The 22369-nt window shown below is 48.9% G+C and overlaps 1 protein-coding gene across 5 annotated transcripts in view; it reads right to left on the bottom strand.

The window, feature by feature from the left end:
• The window catches only part of ACLY (ATP citrate lyase), a 101891-nt gene that overhangs the window by 28550 nt on the left and 50972 nt on the right, over positions 1–22369 (bottom strand). For 2 of the 5 annotated variants that reach the window (XM_015418132.1, XM_015418133.1), the window contains exons 9-16: positions 17686–17822; positions 16752–16813; positions 14861–14978; positions 12335–12489; positions 9881–9946; positions 9677–9767; positions 7929–7958; positions 2976–3117 (exon numbers count right to left, since the gene is read on the bottom strand). In XM_015418132.1, the coding sequence (XP_015273618.1) occupies positions 2976–3117; positions 7929–7958; positions 9677–9767; positions 9881–9946; positions 12335–12489; positions 14861–14978; positions 16752–16813; positions 17686–17822 (801 nt within the window). The remainder of the gene's footprint in view (positions 1–2975; positions 3118–7928; positions 7959–9676; positions 9768–9880; positions 9947–12334; positions 12490–14860; positions 14979–16751; positions 16814–17685; positions 17823–22369) is intronic. The other 3 variants (XM_015418134.1, XM_015418135.1, XM_015418136.1) reach the window with 3 other exon arrangements.

The raw sequence follows: 22369 nt of genomic DNA, 5'->3' as shown, positions 1-22369 counted from the left end.
GGTCTCTGTCTAAAAGACCACTAGTCAGCACTTCTGGTGCAGCAGCACTGCAGGGACACCAACAGCAGGTTGGGGACATTCCTGGGGATTTGCGGGGTAGAGCTGGGGAGGGCAGGGAGCTCAGTGGGGTACAATGCCCTACCTCCTGCCCACCCTCCAAAGCAGCTGTCTCCTCCAGGGGAATAGATCCCTGTAATCTGGAGATCACCTGGAACTCCAGGAAATTGTCAGGTCCCACCTGGAGGCTGTAGTTCAGCAATAAGGATTCACAGCGTAGGGGTATATGTCAAAGAATCGCTATGAAAATGGCTACAACTATACAAAGGTATTTATGAGAATAATATATCGAATTGTCGTTGCATACAATCCACAATATCACAATAAGAAGCGTATAAATCTGCCGCTAACCAAACAAAAGATAGCACAGTCTCTAATTGTTGCTGACACTAATAAAAATCCCATCACAGGGCACCAAGCTTAAATAGAATAATCTCAGCCGAGAACAGGCTTGGAAGACGTCTCGACGGACATAATCTGGGGGATTTTTATTAGTGTCAGCAACAATAAGAGACTGTGCTATCTTTTGTTTGATTAGTGTACATGCTTCTTATTGTGATATTCTGGACTATATGCAACGACAATTTGATATATTATTCTAGTAAATATTGTTTGCATAGTTGTAGCCGTTTTCGTAGCGATTCTTTGATGTAACCACTGGGAGGGCTGCCAACCGCAAGCAGCAGGTGGGAGTGTCCTTATTTGCTTGGTTCACACACCTGTACCCTGCCCGTCAGCCAGAAAACTGGTTCCCAGTTTGGAACTGGTCCCTTTTCCCAACCTTGCTTTAGACCTACTTCTCCCTGAGGTGGTAACCCTGTGTCTAGATTGTATCCTGAAGTGAGGAGGAGCATTCAGTCACGTGTGTCAACTCCTACAGTCTGGACACACATGACCGAACGCTCCTCTATTTATTTATTTTTAATCCTGCAAAAAGAAAGCTATCTTGTCAGGGAAATGAGCCATAGAACCCATAGTTCTCTGCGGCTGCTTTCACACACCTTGGATAATGCACTTTAGCAAACACTTGCAACTGGATTTCCCTGTGTAAAACAGTCACAAATGACGCTAAAATGCACTGAGAAACCGCCCAAAGCCTCCTTGCAGGGTGGGAGATTCATCAATTTAAATAAATAAATAAAAAATAGCAGTGCAACAAAGTAGAGTAAATCGCAAACTAATTAAGGAAGAAGCAGTTTGAAGCACAGCAGAATCAACTGACATCAGTCAAGGAGTGTGGCATGATTCAATATGGAAAAGAACAGTCTATTAAATTATCTTAAAAAGTGGGTCTTCTTCAGTTATTAGAAATTATAACAAGTGAGGAAATAAAGTCTTGGTTTAAGTCGGGGCGACAGAAAGTGTTCAATTTCTTGCTGAAGTAGAAACTGGCAGTGGTGCAGACTGACGCTCCCTCTAAGCAGTGGAGTCAATCGAGATGGACACAGGAGGAGAGCACTGACAGGGGGTGGGGACCAATGCTCCCTCTAAGCTGTGGAGTCCTGTGAGCAAAACTTCCACTTTGTGAGCTCCTGGCATTAAAGTTGTGAACGAGCGATTTGGCTGCTGCATAAATTAGTTTGCTCTGGGGCCCTCCTTCCTGAGCGAAGACAAAAACGAGTGAGCTGGAGGTTAAAAAACTGTGAGCTAGCTCACACTGACTCAGTTTAGAAGGAACACTGGTGCAGACAGTAAGGGGAGGATGTAGGTGTAACAGATGTGATGCAGGGAAAGGAGGAGGGCTAAATTGAGCCCTGGAAAGAGGAGGAGGAGATTGGATTTATACCCCACCCTTCACTACCCGAAGGTGTCTCAGAGCAATGTACAAACTCCTTTCCCTTCCCCTCCCCACAACAGACACCCTGTGAGGTAGGTGGGGCTGAGAGAGCTCTGACAGAAACTGCTCTTTTTCAAGAACAGCTGTGCCAGAACTATGGCTTGCCCAAGGTCATCCAGCCAGGTGCAAGTGGAGGAGTGGGGAATTAAACTCGGTTCTCCCAGATTAGAGTCCGCGCACTTAACCACTGCACCAAACTGGTCAAAAGAGACACACAGGAGTACAAGCAGAACAGAAAACGTGTTTCCTCTGTACCATCTTAGCTGTACTGTTCCACATGCATTATATTCCCACTGGTATTACTATCCGGAGCACCTGCACCGTATCAAGGCTACCTATTCCCCACCGTGCTGGAAAAATTGCGGGAACATTGGTGACTATTTACACTGCTGGTGGGGTTGCCCTCAAATACGGAAATTCTGGAAGGAGGTGACTAAGGAAATATCCAAAATGACATCACAGAGAACCCTACTTGAACCGGAAAATGTCCTTCTACAAGGGTCATTTCCTGCACGAGAGCACCGGAAGAAACCCTCTCAAGCTTAACAACGATCCTACGCTCAGCAGCTAAGCTCACTATTGCCTCAATTTGGAAGTCAACCAAAGCGCCAACACTGGATGTGTGGAGAAATAAAGTTTGGGAACAATTCATTACGGACAAAATCAGCTCCACACTGGTCACCAGTCAGCTGGGGTCATACAAGACGCATTCCAACTTTGTACGGACATGGCTCCCCTTCCTACAATACATGTCGAACAATGATCTTTTACCAAGTGATCTGCATGTTCCTCCCCCCCAATAGCTAGCAATCCAAAGCAGTCCAGTGAAGCCTGAGGGATGGGTGTTGCCTTCTGACACACTTCCGGTGATGTCAGGGTGTGTGACATATGCAAATAAGTTATGCTAATGAGTTATGCTAATCATCTCCTGCACCTCTTTTTCAACGAATTCACCACTGCTTTTATGTAATGTTTGGTATGTATGTTTGACATTTATTAAATTATTTTTTTAAAAAAAGTTGGCAGGAAGAGATGGGAAAGCGCCACAGGGGTAGCCTCAAATAGGATCCCACAAACGTACGTGAACGGATAGACCATGGCGGCCACCGAAGGCTCGTCTCTGGAGCAGGTGTAGTCAAAGTCCAGCATCCCTTGCACGGCCCGGGTCTGCATCCCCCACACAATCGCTTTGGTGTGACGGCTGAACAAGGTCGTGGCTTTACCTGCATAGGGGAAAGAACCCCACCCGTCCAGGGTCAGACATTTAACGCACAACGAGGATGCGAACACACAAGCACACAGACACAGCTACAAGAGCCCTCCCTGCCCCAGCACCTTTCTCTGAGTTACAAGGAGGAGCAGACAAACCAGCCAAAATGAAAACAAATTGCTGGAGATGAAGCAGCTGAAAGACACTGGCTTCCTACCAGGAGGACTTCCTTCTTCTCATCCCTGGCTACCCTACATGTAGAAAAGCCGTGTGTGGCTCCGAGCGGCAGCAAAAGAAAAGGAAAATGCTGGTCTTGTGTGCACCATGAAGTCACTTCTGGGGATAAATGGGAAGTGATGTCACATCACTGTACTATATACCCCAGAGAGCACTACGGTCTGGGTCTCAATATCGGTTGACCCTCCCTAGCCCAAGGGAGACCAGGGTAGCTGCTACTAGGGACGGAGCCTTTTCGGTGGCAGACACTACCGGTGGAACGAGCTCCCCGAGGAGATCAGGGCCCTGTGGGACCTCTCACAGTTCTGCAGGGCCTGCAAGATGGAGCTCTTCCACCAGGCATTTAATTAGGGGCCGCCGCCACTGTAGCGCCCGATCCGTAACTGTACCATCGAGCAGCTGCCATAAAAGTTGATGAGCAGAAGAACATCTAAGCACTTTCAGATAGTTGGAAGTCCGCTTGAAAGTATGCCGTCTAAGCAAATCTTTAATTGCTGCCAGCATTTTGCTTTGTACTGTTTTCAACTGTTGTGTTTTAATTATTGTATGTTTTTAGTCTGTATTTATGGCATTTGGAAGCCGCCCTGAGCCTGCTTTGCGGGGAGGGCGGGGTATAAATTTGACAATAAATAAATAAATTCCTAGAGCGACATGAAGTCACGGCACACACAATGTTGGAGCCTTCCATGTCCCTGCCCCTCGAGCTCCAGGTGAAATCTTTAATCATTCTTACACCACACCACAGACAAACAAACCCACCACCACACACCACGAACAAGTGAAAACCGCCACGGAACAACCACCCCTTTCATTAGAGGAGAACAGACAAGAGTGTGGCATGGCACCAGTTGGGGGAAAGAATTTACTTCATTGTTATCACTTTGGGTAGAATTACAGTCCAACATCCATAAGGGGATTAATGAACAAGGAATTTTAATGCCTTAAAATCTCATCTCTAAATTCTAATGAAAAACACATTTCCAGCACTTTAGCTACATTAGGTAAAGGTCAAGGTTTCCCTTGCTCGAAAGCCAGTCAAATCCGACCCTAGGGTTGCGGTGCTCATCTAAGTTTCCAAGCTGAAGAGCCAGCGCTGTCCGAAGATGTTTCTGTGGTCATGTGGCTGGCATGACTAAACGCCGAGGCACACAGAACGCTGTTACCTTCCCACCGAAGCGGTACCTATTTAGTTAAAGGTAAAGGTCTCCCTTGCTCAAAAGCCAGTCGAATCCGACTCTAGGGTTGCGGTGCTCATCTCCGTTTCAAAGCCGAAGAGCCAGCGCTGTCCGAAGACATTTCCATGGTCATGTGGCCGGCATGACTAAACACCAAGGCGCACGGAATGCTGTTATCTTCCCACTGAAGTGGTACCTATTTATCTACTTGCAATGTCTTGCTTTCGAACTGCTAGGTTGGTAGGAGCTGGAACTAGAGATGGAAGCTCACTCCATCATGCGGCACACTCGGGTCTCGAACTGCTGAACTACCGACCTTCCACAGCCTGCAGTTCAGCGTCTTAACCACTTGAGCCACCACAGCTCCTGGTACCTATTTATCTACTTGCAATTTCTTGCTTTCAACATGCTAGGTTGGCAGGAGCTGGGACCAGAGACGGGAGCTCACTCCATCTTGTGGCACTCGGGTCTCGAAGTGCTGAACACTGGATTCCAAAACCTTCCAGCCTGTAGTTCAGCATCTTAACCACTTGATCCACCGCAGCTCCTTTAGCTACATTAAATGCACTTTATTTATTTATTTTATTTATTTATTTATTCGATTTATATCCCGCCCTCCCCGCATGCAGGCTCAGGGCAGCTTACAACATTGGCACATTGCCGATAAAACCATATAACATTATAAAACACCACGATATAGGATTATAAAACATAGAAACATACTAACACCCCCCCACCGCCAACCAAATACTTCATCTCCTTATGCTGGCCACTGAAATAGATAAAACCTTTCGAACTGTGCTGCCAGAAAGACAGAAAAGGGCAGTTTTGCCCACACACCCCTCCCTACTGCGGCCTCCCAACCTGTATAGCTATTAGACCACATGGGTCCCACAATACCAGGCATAAACATTCCAGGGATCGGAAAGGACTGCCAGCGAGAGGGGGACATAGGAAAGATCTGCAATCTTTGGTCAAGGGGCCGCGGTGGCTCAAAGGTTAAGACACTGAGTTGCAGACTGGAAGGTCTGTAGTTCAGCAGTTCGAGACCCGAGTGCCGCGTGACGGAGTGAGCTCCCGTCTCCGGCCCCAGCTCCCGCCAACCTAGCAGTTCGCAAGCAGTTAAATAGGTACCACTTCGGTGGGAAGGTAACAACGTTCCGTGCGCCTCGGCGTTTAGTCACGCCCAGCCACATGACCATGGAAACATCTTTGGACAGAGCTGGCTCCTTGGCTTGGAAACTGAGAAAAGCACCACCCCCTAGAGTCGGATTCGACTGGCTTTCGAGCAAGGGAAACCTTTACCCTTTACGTTTGATCAATACTCCACTAAGGCTAACTGGAGAGGTTTTGCCTAGCCCATGCTGCAGTGCCACAGAAAATGCTGGATGGCCTTTGGGGAGGTATGAAGCACCCAGTGTTCCTATGGGGCTGGCTGGGGAGACACAGCCAGCCTGGGCCTACAATCTAGGGGGCCACGCTCCCCAAGGATTGCTCGCATGAGGTCTTGGTTAGAACAGGAACCGCTCCACCTTCAGTGCAAGCGCTCTAGGGCATTTCCTGAGGAGGTCCACTCTGCTGAGACTCCCCCCCCCCAACTCCATCGTGCTTAGCACCTTATACAAACACAACTCAAGAAGAAGAAGAAGAAAAGGAGATTGGATTTATACCCCGCCCTTCACTACCCAAAGGAGTCTCAGAGTGGCTTACAAACTCCTTTCCCTTCCCCTCCCCACAACAGACACCCTGTGAGGGAGGTGGGGCTGAGAGAGCTCTTGACAGAAACTGCTCTCTTTCAAGGACAGCCCTTATCAGAACTACGGCTTGCCCAAGGTCATCCAGCAGGTGCAAGTGGAGGAGTGGGGAATCAACCCCGGTTCTCCCAGATTAGAGTCCGTGCACTTAACCACTACACCAAACTCGACACTCACCACGCCAATGTGAAGCTTCTACGAAACCACAATCTACTGAAAAATACTGGCGGGGTAGGTAAAGCTTTTTCACCAAAAACCAAAGTCAGAAGGCCAAAAGAACAGAGAAAGAGGCCAGGCAACAGAATTGGTATTTCTTTTCTGTCCGGAGAGCAAAAATCGGAAGTCCAATTCATTACATTCCTAGGACACCCTGCCATGAAGAAGCGCAGGGCAGCTTACACGAGGTTGATCATTCCCTTTTTCATGGGGACAAAAATCCCTGTGTGGCAGCCACGGCCAAGAGATTCAGTTCAAAGCCACACAGTGAGCTTTGTGGCCTAAGCGAGGATTTGAATTCAGGTCTCCACAGTCCACTATACTCACTGTTCACTACACCGTTTGCAGATTTATTTTTGGCTATATTCAGTCAGCAAAATGGCTCACTCTGCAGGAAAAGTTATATTTCTACGGGCCCAATTCATTCCACTAGCCGGAAACCTTCCAACTGGAAATACCTGATAAGCATGGCTTACACTACACTAAGTAAGTGGAGATAACATACAGCTAGAAAAGACAAGTGGGGACCCGCAGTATTTGCCCGGGGTGGGTGGGGTGGGGAATTCCAGCTTAGCTCCCTCATTGCTGGCTCAGTGGAGGGGAGGGAGGGAGGAATGCCGCGCCTGACTCCCTGGGTGACAGCTCGGTGCTGCGCATACGCAGACAATGATTGCTTATTTTGGGGGCAATTTAGACCCCCCCAACATATTTCTGTTAAGATTTTGGATTTTTCTGCAAACCTAGGGGTCCCCCCAAGTTTGCAGGAAAACCTGATTAGCCCTGGTGTGGACCCCGACCTGTGGATTTAGGTATCCACAGATAGGGGCCAGACCTCACTATTTTGGATGGATGGATAGATGATAGGTAGATGATAGATGACAGGTAGATAGATGGTAGATAGATAGGTAGATGATAGATAGACAGATACACGGATAGATAGATTAGGGTCACCTACAGCCTGAATTTCCAAAACCAAACAGAAAGTGGTCACTGGCCTTTACCACACTTTGGATGACATTAGGGGCACTGCCCTACTGTGCTGGACAAATCTCAGTGGCGACTAACTCAGCTTAATATTGTCATGCCAATAAGGATTGCAATGAGACTGTGCAGCATTGGGAGCAGGGGAAAGAGAGAGAGAGAGAGAGTGATGCTCCATTGGCTATTAAGGGCCCTTCAGTGTCCTTTCTGCATTTACAAAGGAAGAAAACGTAGATGAGGAAGTTGCAAAGAACAGAAACCAAACCAAAAAACCACATCACCAAAAGCAGGAAGGGACACAGATCAATCTGACAGCACTGCAAATTTTTGCAAAGAGGATAAAAACAGTGGAAACAAACCAACAACCACCCTCCAAAATAACCAATTAAGGGCAGAGGGAAGGAATTGGAAAAGCGACAGTTAGCCAGGCTGGACGCATCGAGCTAGTGCCGGGATCCTACCTTGAACAGGTCTCGAAGATAGTGATGCATCTGTTAAAGAGAGAACCACCATTGCAAGAAATCCAACATGACTGTCCACCTCGGGCTCTGTCCCGCATCACAATCAGGGAGCTCAGAGCGACGGTGTCCTCGGCTTGCTATGAAAGAATCTGCGACCCTGGGGCTCGGTGGAATCTCCTGAAAAGCAGTCATGTTGGGCAAGCAGTCCAAGAGGCGGTTTGCACACCATGACTTAGCTTCCTCTCAGGACAATCCCCCCCCCCGCCACCCCCTCCCATGCATTAAGTCTGAGGGATGCCAAGGACCCTGCCGCGGGCATCGGCTGTGGAGGCCCGGCCCTGCTGCCAATGAAGCCCCTGTCCACAACCCTCACCCAAGCAATAAAGGGCCACACAGATGCTGCTGTGTGCACAGCGTCTCTGTGCCTGCATGCTAGAAAGACGGCTGCCCATGGATTAAGGGGGCCCGGAAGGTGAAGTGCATTTAGAAAAGTGCCCACGTTCAAAACATTTCAGGAACACTGCCTCATATCCACAGCACAGAGCACGTTTTAGGAGTTCTCATGCAGTGAGGACTGAGCCCAGCCTTGAAACGCGATCCTAGGCACAGCGGCTTTTGTCCAAGCCCCGTTTCAGCAAAGCATACTCTGCCCAGGATTGCACTGCTCGGCTGACTCAACACACAGGCTCAGCGCGCATGCCACAGGAAGAACGCAACACGAAAAATTCTTCTGAAAAAGGCAGGGATTTTGTGGCAGGCGGTGTGGGGTCCCTGGCAGGCAGGCCGGTGAAGGCAGGACACCCTGAAGACCGGAAGAGGGAAATCCATTGAGGGACTGTGAATTTTGCAGGGAGAAAAGCAAGGAGGAGCGAGTGTCCGGGTTGCGGGTCCAGTTGCAAACTTTTCTTTCCTGTGCACTTAAGAACATCAGAGAAGCCAGGCTGGATCAGGCCAAGGGCCTGTCTAGTCCCATCACTCTGTGTCCCGCAGCAGCCAAAACCCAGGTGCCACCAGGAGGTCCACCAGCGGGGCAAGAACCAGTGTTCCCTCTAAGCTGAGTCAGTGTGAGCCAGTGCACAGTTTTTTAGCCTCCGGCTCACACATTTTCGTCTCCACTCAGGAAGGAGGGCTCCAGGGCAAACTAATTGATGCAGGAGTCAAATCGCTCGCTCACAATTTTCATGCCAGTAGCTCACAGAGTAGAATTTTTGCTCACAAGACTCCATAGGTTAGAGGGAGCACTGGCCAGAGCTCCAGAAGCCCTCCCACTGTTGCCCCCCCAAGCACCAAGAACACAGAGCATCCCTGCCCCAGACAGAGTGTACCATCGATGCACTGTGGCTGATAGCGACTCATGGACCTCTTCCCTCTTCCCCAGTGGGGTCCCCGGAAGAGAAACATACATCCCGGTGCTCCTGGTTCAAGGCAGCAGAGAAAGGAGGAGGATACGGATTTATGGGGTGCTGCAAATCCTCGCCCATCCATCTCCTTTTGGGCACCCTTTGGAAACAGTCTCCCCCAGGCTAGCCTAAACTCAGTCCAGCCTTCTCTTCCCAGTCGTCCCCCCCCCATATGATACAATTCCTCTCTTGGTCCGCCAGAAGGGAATTGGGGACAGACAGTACATCAAAGGGTGGACTCCGGGGATCAGAATGGGGCAGCAGCCGGCACAAGGAAGGATCCCAAGCTGTGGGGAAGCAGCACGGTGAGAGCATCTCCGAAGGCCCTGAACCGGACCATGCGCTTACCAGAAGGGACTGCTTGCTTGGCTTTCTTGGCAGGAGCCAGATCGTCGGGCCGGCACTCAGAAAAAGACGCTGTCCTGCTGGGCGCCGGAGTCTGGAAGAGAGCAGAGACTGGGGTCAACGCGTGCAATAAGGTCCGGTGGCTTGCCCCCCCCCCATAATGGCAGGAATTCTGAACAAATGCTGCACATTCATTTATTTACTTACAGCCCTTCCTTCCTGCGAGCAGGCTTCAGGGCGGGTAACAACATCCGAACAATCAGGGGTCATTTCCTAGAAAAAGAGGCGCAGGCGCTCATTTGCATAACTCATTTGCATATGCCACACCCCTTGACAAAGGGCAGGCGTGTTTAAAATGAGTTAAGGCATATGCAAATGAGTTTAGATCCCACAAAAGCGGAGAGGCTCAGGGGAAATGGAGGGCACGTCTGCCCGTCTCCCCTTCCCTCTCCAGCCAACCCACCGCGGCAAGCTGGCTGGAGAGGGGAATGGGAGGTGGGCAGACATGTCTGGCTGCCATGGCCAAAGATCAGGCAGGGAAGCCAGCAGGCATTTAAATCCCCCCCCCCTCGTGCTCCGGGGCACTCCGGCAGGAAATGACCCCTGCCAACAATACAGAAGTATAATCAGGGCTTTTTTTGTAGAAAAAGCCCAGCAGGAACTCATTAGCATAATAGGCCACACCCAACAGCACGAACTCATTAGCATATTGGGCCCCACCCCTGACAGCACAGCTCATTAGCACATTAGGCCGCACCCCCATGTTACCAGAACTGTGGTTATCCAGCCACACCCACCTTTTGCTTGTTATTCTGTTTACCTTGTTTGTTGTCAAAACCCAGGACTTTTTTTGGAGCAGGAACTCCTTTGCATGTTAGGCCACACACCCCTAATGTAGCCAATCCTACTGAGTTTCTGCTGTTGGGTGTGGCCTATTATGCTAATGAGTTCCTGCTGGGCGTGGCCAACTTGGGAGCCAGCTGGAACTCCGTTCCTGTGCGTTCCTGCCCAAAAATAGCCCTGAATATAATTAAAAATGTAAAACACCGTAGTATACATTAAAATGGTGTCATGGCCCGAGAATAGAACTGGCTGGTTGTGTGAGATTCCCTGGCCGGTAGAGAACGAATGAGCGATAGCCAGCTGTTAATAGATGGGTGACAAGAGACCTCAGGGAGGACATACATGGACGCCCGCTGCCCCAGCCCAAGGCCTGGCGGAACAGATCCGCCTTACGGGCCCTCTGGAATTGAAGGAGATCACGCAGGGCCCCTGATCTCAGTGGGGGGCACGTTCCACCAGGCCAGGCCGGGGACAGGGCAGAAAAAGGCCTGGCCCTCATTGAGGCAAGATGGACGTCTTTTCGGCCAGGGACCACCAGGAGGTGTTGGTCAAAGGAGCATAAAGCTCTTCGAGGCGTACATGGAAAGAAGCGGTCCCTCAGATATGTTGCTCCCAAGGCTGTATAAGGCTTTAAAGCAGGGGTGTCAAACTCATTTGTTATGAGAGCCGGATCTGACATAAATGAGACCTTGCTGGGGCGGGCCATGTGTGTCATAAAATGTCACACCAGGTAGCAGAGATATAAACTTTATAAAGGACACAAACACAAAGATTTATTTTTTTACTTAAAAAACATGCTTAAAACATTAACACTCTTGAAATATTTTATTTAACAGTATCTGATAACGGACACCTTTCGTTCTGAATTATTGCATCTTGCAATCTTGAGTATGCTGTTCAAGTGTGTATCTGTAAGCCGCAAACCTATTTTTGATTTATCGACATTCGCCACAGAAATCTCACGCTCAGAGTTCTGAGTCTAGGACCCAGGTTAAAAACATTAAATGGCTGAGTGATTAAGAGAGTCTGGCGAAGCAAAGCTATGATACAGCAGCAGCAGCAGAACTGGAAGCAGGAGATGGCCAGTTCCACTGCGGGCCTGATGGAAGCCCTCTGGGGGCCTGATCTGGCCCCCGGGCCGCATGTTTGACACCCCTGCTTTAAAGGTTATTACCAACACCTTGAAGTGGATCCAGAACTCCACCGCCAGCCAATGCAGTTGGTGGAGCACCTGTTGAACGCAAGCCCGCACAGGCATCACCGTCAGCAGCTGCGCCACCACATTTATGAGGAAATGCCTTGCTGCTGCATCGCTCTCTCAAATAAGAATGGGTCCAAGGTGAGCAGCTGTGTTGGCCTGAAGCGGCAGAACAAAGCCCGAGTCCAGTGGCACCTTTAAGACGAACCGAATTTTCTTCTGGGTGTAAGCTTTGGTGTGCAAGGCACACTTCTTCAAATAAGGATGTGAACATACCTAGGACGGGAACACTGAAACGCCATTTTTAAAAATCAAGTCTTCTACACCCAATATAGGACTATGCAAAATTTTACCTAGATTCTGCTGTGCTTCTGCTAATCCGAGGAGGTGCAAAAGCTATTTATGCCACACAGAGATCTTCCGGGAATCTGGGGTTCCCAGGGCAATCACAGGGTTCCTGCTAGGCTTCTCCTAGCCTCACCTTCTCCCCGAGACGCAAACGTCCTTCTACATGGGGAGACATTCAGGTGCAGAAGTCCTCACCTTCACGGCGAAGTAGCACAGCGCAGCAGACTCAAGGCTCACGGCCAACATTGTGCAGACCTGAAACAGGGACCTACCGAGGAGCTGCCGCTGGCGTTAAGGAGAAAGTTCGCCGTGTGAGCCGCAGCGGGGGGCTGATTTGGGATGGGCCGGTGTCCCAGGGCCATGCCGACAATGGCAGTCATGTGGGTCTCGGTGCCAAAGACGTGGATTGGGATGCCGGTTGTTTTCCCTTCAAATGGAACAGAAGCAGGTTAGGTCGTTGCCCACCTGGGAAAGCGCACTCTGGGGATCAGGTGGGTAAGAAGCCCCCCTCCCCCCCGGGCACTGATGACATCCCTAGTAAGCCCTGAAAGGCAGTTGACTGGACGGGGAAAGGCACTTTTTAGTTATTTGTTTTAAATCATGCCCCTTCGTGCATTTTTCGGTAATCCTCCTCTATTTTGGAGACAAGTTTTATTTCATAAGGTACGAAAAGCAAATTAGCTGCTGCAGATCTTCCGGATTGTATGGCCGTGGTCTTGGCATTGTATACAAAAGAACCTCCTCAGGAAAGCGCCTCCATTAGCATGCTTCACAGCCTGAGGAACGCCTACAAGAGAATGACCCGGCCCTACCCCACCTTCCTGAGTAGATAGAAATTACCTGCCTACCATTTTTCTTCTTACCTTGACACAGAGAGTACTCTGCTTTTCTGCGCTATACCTCTGAGGATGCCAATCACAGCTACTGGCGAAACATCAGGTCCTACACTGCCAAGACCACGGCGATATAACCCGGAAAATCTGCAACAGCTAATGAACTCCAGCCGTGAAAGCCTTTGACAGCGTATAAAAAGCAAAGTTTTAAAGAAAAGAGAACCTATCGCCACTAACGGCTCAGACTCCACAATGATGTTTAATATATACCTAAGAATGTAGGAAATACGATTATAGTCCTGTACATATAACACATAAAGTGTCAATTCTAGGGTTGTCAACCTCCAGGGAGCACCTGGAGATCTCCCACTATTACACCTGACCTCCAGACAACCAAGATCAGTTCTCCCTGGAGGAACATGGCTTCTTTGGGGGGGGGTGGGGCCGGACTCCGCGGCATTAAACCTAGTTTAGTTCCCAAACCTCGCCCTGCCCACACTCCACCTCCAAAATCTCCAGGTATTTCCCAACCTACAGAAAGAGGGGGGGGGGGAGTCCCATTCTATGTCCATGACAGAGTTCCCCAGCCTGACCCCAGTGCCTGGATTCACGGACAGGTAAACTACAGCTCAGCACATCAGTTTTCGAGGGGCCTCTAAAGAAAAAGGTAGTGCCTTGAGGCCTCTTAAATCTGACATAGCCTATGGCAGTGGTGGCGAACCTGTGGCACGGGTGCCAGAGGTGGCACTCAGAGCCCTCTCTGTGGGCATGCGTGCCGTCGCCCCAGCCAGGCCCAGACCATCATTAAAGTGTCGAATTCTCTGCCAAACAATTTTAAGCAAATGAAAGCATTTGGGATTGCTTTCCTTACTTTGTTTGGATCATCTTAAGTTAATGTATGAGTTGTTTTTTCTAAAGTAAAACCTCAATATTCAGGTTAAATTGCCGTGTTGGCACTTTGCGATAAATAAGTGGTCACTGGCTTATGGCCTCAGCATGTCTTAATCTGGTCCTGCCTGGTCCACACGTTTGCCTTATGTGGGCACAGCAGCTACTTGAGAGCCGGTTTTGGTGTCGTGGTTAGGAGCGCGGGCTTGAATCTGGGAGAACTGGGTTTGATTCCCCCAGTCCTCCACATGTAGCTGCGGGGGGACCCTGGACAAGCCACAGTTCTCTCAGAGCTGTTCCCTCCAGGCTCAAGCCAAATCTTTCCCTTCCCTCATTTGTAGGGTGGATGAAGGGGAAAGCTAGCCCAGACATTTATGCCCTGGCCGGTAACTGGCATTTAAATCACAGCAAAGGACACTTTGAGCACGCAGCTTGCCAGAGGCACAAAAGAGGAGCAAGACACTTAAGAGCAACTGTTGCCGCTCACACTGAGGGGTGTGAGGGGTGCCTTAGATCCCCTGTGCAAAGAGGGATCTATGCACACAGGTGAGTGCCTGGGCTTTAGGGCCATTCCAGTGGCCAGAGGGGAAGTCCCAGCTCCTAGGATAGACAATAACCTGCCCATTCGCTGCCCTTACTTTAAGGGAGCCAAACAGAAAAGCAGAAAAACCAGGTTAACAGAAAAAACTATGAACCAAATAGGGCTAAGCTAAACCATATATATAAAAAAGTACAAATATTTATTAAGGTGTACACGTGTTAAAACCTTCCTGCTTAAAAATTGCTTTGTTTAAGATCAGACTGTAAAAGCTTGTCAACTATACATACAAATGATGGGTAAAAACTTTATCATCTTAAACGCGTTTCAGGAAAGTTTTAACACGTGTACACCTTAATAAATATTTGTACTTTTTTATATATATGGTTTAGCTTAGCCCTATTTGGTTCATAGTCATATCCTGGGTTGAGTCCCCCCCCCTTTTTCCAGTTTTTAACAGAAAAAACAAACACAATACACAGGAGCAAAACCAACGGAGATTAAAAAATGGTTAAAATGGCCCTTCGGGGCATCCTTACCTACTTCCCCCATGACACGCAGGCCTTCCTGGTAGTTTGGGCCCCCTCTCCTTACGAAGATCCGCACCTCATGCTCTTTCAGAGGGCCCTGGTAATCCTTAATGGCTCTAACAATCCCCTGTAAGAAGATTGGGGGGGGGGGAGACCTGTGTCTAATGTGCAAAGATATTTCTTTCGTACCATATTTCAGCCCCGCCCCCCTTTTACATTTACAAATCAACTTAATCCACTTTGTAATGGTCACGGTTCTTTTGCCGTCCATGCCAGTAAGAGAAGAAGAAGAGGAGAAAGGATTTGATTTATACCCCACCCTTCACTACCCGAAGGAGTCTCAGAGTGGCTTACAATCTCCTTTCCCTTCCCCTCCCCACAACGGACGCCCTGTGAGGTAGGTGGGGCTCAGAGAGCTCTGAGAGAACTGCTCTGACAGAACTATGGCTTGCCCAAGGTCATCCAGCAGCTGCAAGTGGAGGAGTGGGGAGTCAAACCCGGTTCTCCCAGACTAGAGTCCGCGCACTTGACCACTACACCAACTGAGGACTGGAATGGCCAACAGAATTCTCTCTACTTTCACAAAGTGACAATTCTTCAGGTACTGCTGCAGGACACTATAGCAGCCACCGTGGTTTACTTGGTCATACAAATATGCTCTTAGGAATTTTCAAATCCCTGTGAAACCACAAAGGACAGTTGAACACTTGGGGTGGAGTCAGACTACCAGAAGACTTCTGGTAATGTTTTGCGTGGATGATTGCTGCACTCCCAGCAGGGAGCCTGCTGTCTTGCCCATGACCACACAGGTTCAAACGAGCATGGCTAACTGTAACCTCAAAGGTCCACAACAAGTATTTGGGAAGGGGATGCCAGTCTTCGACAAGCTTCTTTCGCATACCCGGTGGCCACTGTCTGTCTGCATCAACTACACACCTCCACTTTCCAGTCGGTAAAATGGACCCGCAGCCATAGCAAAACTGCATGTCTTGCACAGCGTCACAAGCCACAACCCTCTCCGTTTCTCCAGTTTTGCAATGGGGATGGGCACACCTTGCTCAATATTCCAGCACCTCGCCCTTCTGTCCTTCCCAGTTTTTCAGCCAGGAATATTCAAGGTAAGAGCCAGCCATTGGAGTGCTGTACTGCTTTAAATTAAAATGTGGAATTTGCTGCCTGAGGGTGTAGTGATGGCCACAGGAATAGCCAGCTTTAAAAGGGGATTAGATAGATCCATGGAGGATAAGTGTATCAGTGGCAACTAGCCATGGTGACCGAGGGGAACCTCCACATTCAGAGGCACTAAGCCTCTGAAAACCCAGAGCCAGGAGGCAACATCAGGGGAAGGCCTCGGCCTCTATGCCCTGTTTCTGGCCACTATGTGAGAGAGGATGCTGGACTAGATGGACCACTGGTCTGATCCAGCAGGGCTCTTCTTACGTTCTTATGTCAAGGAACCCGTAACCCTTCACTGGCCAGCACCGGCCATGAAATATCCAGTGTCCATCATAAAGCCCTTCCTGGTCAAAACTAGCATAGGATTTTCACCTCCCTGGATGTAGCCAGCACAGGCACAGATGATCGGCAGTCAATTCGATGCCATTCTGGCCCAAGTGTAAATTCAGACTCATTCAGACATTCCTTCCAAGACTGGTGGCCACCAGTGTTCTCTCTAAGCTGAGTTAGTGGTGAGCTAGCTCACAGTTTTTTAGCCTCCCGCTCACAGATTTTTGTCTTAGCTCAGGAAGGAAGGCTCCAGAGCAAGCTAATTTATGCAGCAGCCAAATCACTCGCTCACAACTTTAATGCCAATCGCTCACAAAGTGGAATTTTTGCTCACAAGACTCCATAGCTTAGAGGGAACATTGGTGGCCACACTATTTCCTAAAGTCAGCTTTACCTTAAATGTGGCGGCTACGTTGGTGAAATTAGCAATGCTCCCTCCGATGATCAGGATTTTGCCTATCAGAGGTAAAGGAAAGGTGGGGGGGAGAGGGAGGGGGACGGTGTTATAAGAAACATCACAGTAACCGCAGGCACTTCAGGAACTGCTGAGAGGCAGAAGGACCAGCCAATACAACAGGGGCTCATTTGAGAGAATTGGTTGTCCGAACCAACCCTGAAATGCACATGAAAACACATGAAGCTGCCTTATACTGAATCAGCAAAGTCAGTATTGTTTACTCAGACTGGCGGCAGCTTTCCACGGTCTCAGACTGAGCCCTTTCGCATCACCTACTGCCTGGTCCTGGTGATACCAGGGATTGAACCTGGGACCTTCTACATGCAAAGCAGAGGCTGTACCACTGAGACACGGCCTTTCCCTAAAAAAGGCTGGGCCCCTTAATCTACTGAGACTAGGGGTGGCTCTCTGAGGTCTCAGGCAGAGGTCTTCCACATCACTTACTGCCTGGTCTTTTTAACTGGTGATAACCAGGGATTGAACCTGGGACCTTCTACATGCAAAGCAGAGGCTGTACCACTGAGACACGGCCTTTCCCTAAAAAAGACTGGGCCCCTGATCTACTGAGACTAGAGGTGGCTCTCTGAGGTCTCAGGCTGAGGTCTTCCACAGACCTACTTCCTGGTCCTTTTAACTGGAAATGGTGCTGGGGATTGAACCTGGGACCTTCTACATGCAAGGCAGAGGCTCTTCCACTGAGCCATAGCCTCTTCCCTATCCAGATATCTGGGGGAAACCCACTCTATGGTTTGCACGAAGCCTAGCAAGCAACTACTACCACGAGACTCAGCACTGGCAAGAGGGCAGAGGCAGGGCCGTTCTGAACCCCAAGGTCTGCAGTTGTCTCCTCTGCCTGAACAGCCTCCTTTACCTTCGGGATGTTTTTCCTGTGTCATGAGGGAGAGGATTGTTTTGGCATAGTCGTAGGTCTGCTGCTCACTGGGAGCGCCGGAGTATTCGCCGTAGTTTGCCAATTCGTCTACCCCGCCAAGGTCACAGATGGTGTCACTGTGGAAAAAAGTCCACAAGTGGTATTAGAGAGCTTAATTAGAAGAACAGACGATGCTCATTCACAAAACCCAGAAGAGGAATGAGGAAGCATTTCAAGCCAGTGCAGGCTGAATAATACAGCAGAGGCAAAGAGAACTGCTGAGGCCCAGCCAATCATGAGCATTTCCCTACGGTCACCTCGAGGTTAGTCTATGACGGTCACCTCGAGGCTAGACTACTGTAACGCTCTCTACATGGGGCTGCCTTTGTCACAAATTCGTAGGCTGCAGCTGGTGCAGAATGCGGCGGCCAGGTTGTTGGTGGGTGCCCCTAAATGGGAACACATCCAACCTGTGCTGAAGGCGCTGCACTGGCTGTCTATAGCGTACAGGATTTGCTTCAAAGTGCTGGTGCTCATCTTTAAAGCCCTACATGGCCAGGGTCCGACATACCTGAGGGACCGCCTTTCCCCATATAGGCCCCAAAGAGCACTTCGGTCGGGGTCACAGCACCGTTTAGTGACCCCGGGCCCTAAAGAGGCCAGGCTAGCTACCACGAGGGCCAGGTCCTTTTCGGTGGCAGCCCCTATCTAGTGGAATGAGCTCCCAGAGGAGATCAGAGCTCTGCGGGACCTTTTACAGTTCCGCAGAGCCTGCAAGACGGAACTCTTCCGCCAGACTTTTGAGTAGGGGCCGCCGCCGCCACTACCACCACCACATAACTGCGGAGCAGGACCGTCGGGATGGGCTGATGAGTAATTGGAACATCATGGCTCATGACGTCCCCCTTCTGACTTTTGACCTCTGACCTCCTCCTGATATGCAATGGAGAGTGCGCAATTTTAGTCCTTCATGTATCCTGTGAGTTGTCAATGTTTTTAGCTTCTGTTGTTTTAATTTATCTGTTTTATAGCACTTTGTGCCTTGTAAGCTGCCCTAAGCCTGCGTGCGGGGAGGGCGGGATAAAAATGGAAATAAATAAATAAATAAATAAATACAGGAAGCAACACATAAGTACTCCATAGGTACAACACAAGTAATCTGTGAGACTGTTTCTCCCCCCTTTGCTTTACCACATCAGCTTCGCTCATCTGAGCAGGGCCTTCTGCAGCTGCCAACCTGCAAATCTTTATTTTATTTTTTAATTTATTATTGTATTTCTATCCCACCCTCCCCGCGAACGGGCTCAAATGGGCAGAATCAACAACTGCCCGTACACGTCCCTTCTCTGTTGTGGCACCCACCTTGTGGAACGGTCTACCTGAGGAAAGCGGGAAAGCTCTCTGTGGCTTTCCGAAAACTATGCTAAAATGATTGTTCCACAATTAGAAAAGATGCATTTACACATTCATCCCCTATTTTGACATATTTATTACTTTGCCGTCCTTTCCCCCCCTTAAGTAAATCAAAACATCTGTTGACCTTATAACCTTAGCGTGTTTAGTTTGGTCTCCACATATCTTAAAACGTCTTTATCGTGTTACATGTTAATTTGCTGTTCAGCCTCTTGTCTATAAGTTTGAACTCTACCTTCCATTCCCATGTATTTGAAAAAGTGTGCGTGCACACAAAAGCTCATACCTTGAATGAACCTTTGTTGGTCTTAAAGGTGCCAGGGGACTCTACACTTGTTCTATGCTAAACTGAATTATTCAAGAGACCTTTCCTGTGCAGATAATAGGGTCTCACTGTACAAAAAGATTCACGAAGCTACTTGGATAAATAATTAGGGACTGTGGTCTATACCACTGTGTACAGTTTGCTGTAAGGCGGATCCTACTATGTAAGTTTGCTTTACTTAATGTGTCATGTAAATTATTTGCTTCAGTTCTGTTTGTATGTTTCTGGGTTGGTTCTACAGCCCAAATCCTATTTCATTGTTTCCTGAGTGTTCCCGCCTATTGAATTTATTGACTCAGGACTTTTCTGTGTCTGTATTTAGCCGTCGTTTCAGAGCGCATCCTTTTCTTCCCTTCTGCATTCCATCCCGCTTTCACTTCAGGTTTGTTGCCGGGCGGGGTGTGTGTGTGTTTCTGCGCCTGTTTCACAGGAATCGGTAGTCAGACCCCGTTCAGCACGCTCTTGCCCCACATTACTCAAAAGTTGTTCTGCTGCGCTTCTTAGTTCTGATCTGATTTCAAAACGGTAAGTCGAAGTGTCCCCGCATGCCTTTAAGCACCGTCCACTTTCCTCCACTATTTCTGCCCTCTGCCTGTTTGCGGGATGAGTATAAGTGCTTCAGTGATAATAGTAGAACAGGAGGTGGCGCTATCCTACCCTTCACTTGCTTACTATATATGTCATTTAATGCCATGAACTCTCCCACCCAATTCTCCCCCTGTTTGTTTTTTGAATCTAAGAGTGATGAACACATGGAATTCACTGCCACAGGAGGTGGTGGCGGCTACAAGCATGGACGGCTTCAAGAGAGAATTGGATAAGCATACGGAGCAGAGGTCCATCAGTGGCTATTAGCCACAAGGTATAGAGAGGAACTCTCAGACTGGGGCGAGTGATGTTCTGTATTCTTGGTGCTTGGAGGGGGGGGCAACAGTGGGAGGGCTTCTAGTCTCCTGGCCCCACTGCTGGACCTCCTCATATCACCTGGTATTTCTGGCCACTGTGTGACACAGAGTGTTGGACTGGATGGGCCATTGGCCTGACCCAACATTTGGCTTCTCTGATGTTCTTATGCAAGGGATGCTCTGTATTCTTGGTGCGGGGGGGGGGGGGGGGACAACAGTGGGAGGGCTTCTAGTGTCCTGGCCCCATCACGTTGTCCCTGCTTCTTTTACACAATTATGAAGGCTTAGATCAGGGATGGCCAAACTGCGGCTCAGGAGCTACATGCGACTTTTTCACACATACCCTGTGGTAGCAGCAGGGTAATGGGTTGGCCCAGTATAAAGATCTTGCAACAGTACTGCGATGAGTCGAAGCTGTTGATGCGGGCTTTTGGGTACATTTACAGGTCACCATCTCGATTTGACTAAACTGATAACATCTTTGAGCACTTTATTATTGTTAATAATGGTTGTTTTTATGTGTGATTTTATTGTTTTATTGGCACATGCTGCCCTTATTTGTAAGCCGCCCTGAGCCCGTCCGCAGGGAGGGCGGGATATAAGTGTAATGATAAATAAATAAATATAAATATATTGTGTGGCTCCCGGCAGGGCGGCTGCGGAAGCGAAGGGGAGGCATGCCTCCCTGGTTGGTCTTCCCTTCCCCAGCCAGTGTTCCTCTCCCTGGGTAGGAATGAGATGGGAGGGAGGGAGCGGGGGGTGGGTGGGGGAAGGGGTTGGAGGACACATTTAACGTTAAAGTTGCTTTCTTTCCACCTCTCCCTCACTCCCTCCCCCATCTATTCCCCCCAGAATTTGCTTTGTTTCTTTCTCTGTTTCATTCTTTCCACCTTTTATTCTTTCTTTCCACCTCTCTCTCTTTCTCTCTCTCTCAGACAACTAAATATCACTAACAAACAAATATCATTGGACAAATAAATATCATTATCAATCTGTTTTTACCCCTTTTGTTTTTATTTTTGGCAGTCTCATTTTAATGTTAATAAAAAGCAAGTTTGCATATTTTTCAATAAAAACGCGAGTGTAATAATTGTCCATGTCTTGCAGCTCTCGAGCATCTGATGTTTACTCTATGTGGCTCTTAAGTCAAGAAAGTTTGGCCACCCCTGGCTTAGATAGAAACTCACAATATTTGCCAGTCATTTGATGAAGCAACAGCAGAGCGACTATCCTTCTTTGATGATTACCCTGCCATTTCCCCTAATGGCGACCCAAAGCAGCTTCTGTTGTTCTCTTGTCCTCCACTTTATCCTCACAACAACCTTGTGAGGTAAGTCTGGCTGAGTGTGTGGACTGGCCCAAGGTCACCCGCCAGCCTTTCACGGCAAACTGCTATAGTGCATTATCCCCCGTGTGTGAATTTAGGGCTTCCCATGAAGCCTGTCCAGAAACTGGAGATACATGGTTTTGGATTAGACACACATGATAGGTTGCTTGATAGCTCTCTGATTACATTTATTTATTTATATTTATTTATTTTTAGATTTATATCTCGCCCTTCCAAACGGCTCAGGGCAGCTAACATATGGCGAAAGTCGGAGTAAATACATAAAATACAATAAAACAGCGTTAAAACAACCACAATAAAACCCATACAACATTTAAGGTGCTCTGATGTCATCCTATATATAAATCACCCAAGATGGGAACAATAATCCCAATTCGACGGCCAGCTGTCTCAATAGCGCGGTCTCCAGCGACGATTATCTACGCGCTTCTGCCAGGCGATGCTTACCTCCCATAATAGGGGCAGACGATGGAGCAACACCACAGTGGTGGAATAGTGGCGGCGGCGGCTCCTACTCAAAAGCCTGGCGGAAGAGCTCCGTCTTGCAGGCCCTGCGGAACTGCACAAGGTCCCACAGGGCCTGGATCTCCTCCAGGAGCTCGTTCCACCAGGTAGGAGCCACCACCGAAAACGCCCTGGCCCTAGTAGGGGCAAACTTAATGTCTCGGGGGCCTGGAACTTCCAGGAGATGGA

This window comes from Gekko japonicus, unplaced genomic scaffold, assembly GCF_001447785.1.
Source record: "Gekko japonicus isolate JY-2015 unplaced genomic scaffold, Gekko_japonicus_V1.1 scaffold1666, whole genome shotgun sequence".
Taxonomy (NCBI): Eukaryota; Metazoa; Chordata; class Lepidosauria; order Squamata; family Gekkonidae; genus Gekko; species Gekko japonicus.
The sequence above is the reverse complement of the archived record's forward strand: the minus strand, read 5'-3'. Positions and strand labels throughout refer to the sequence as shown.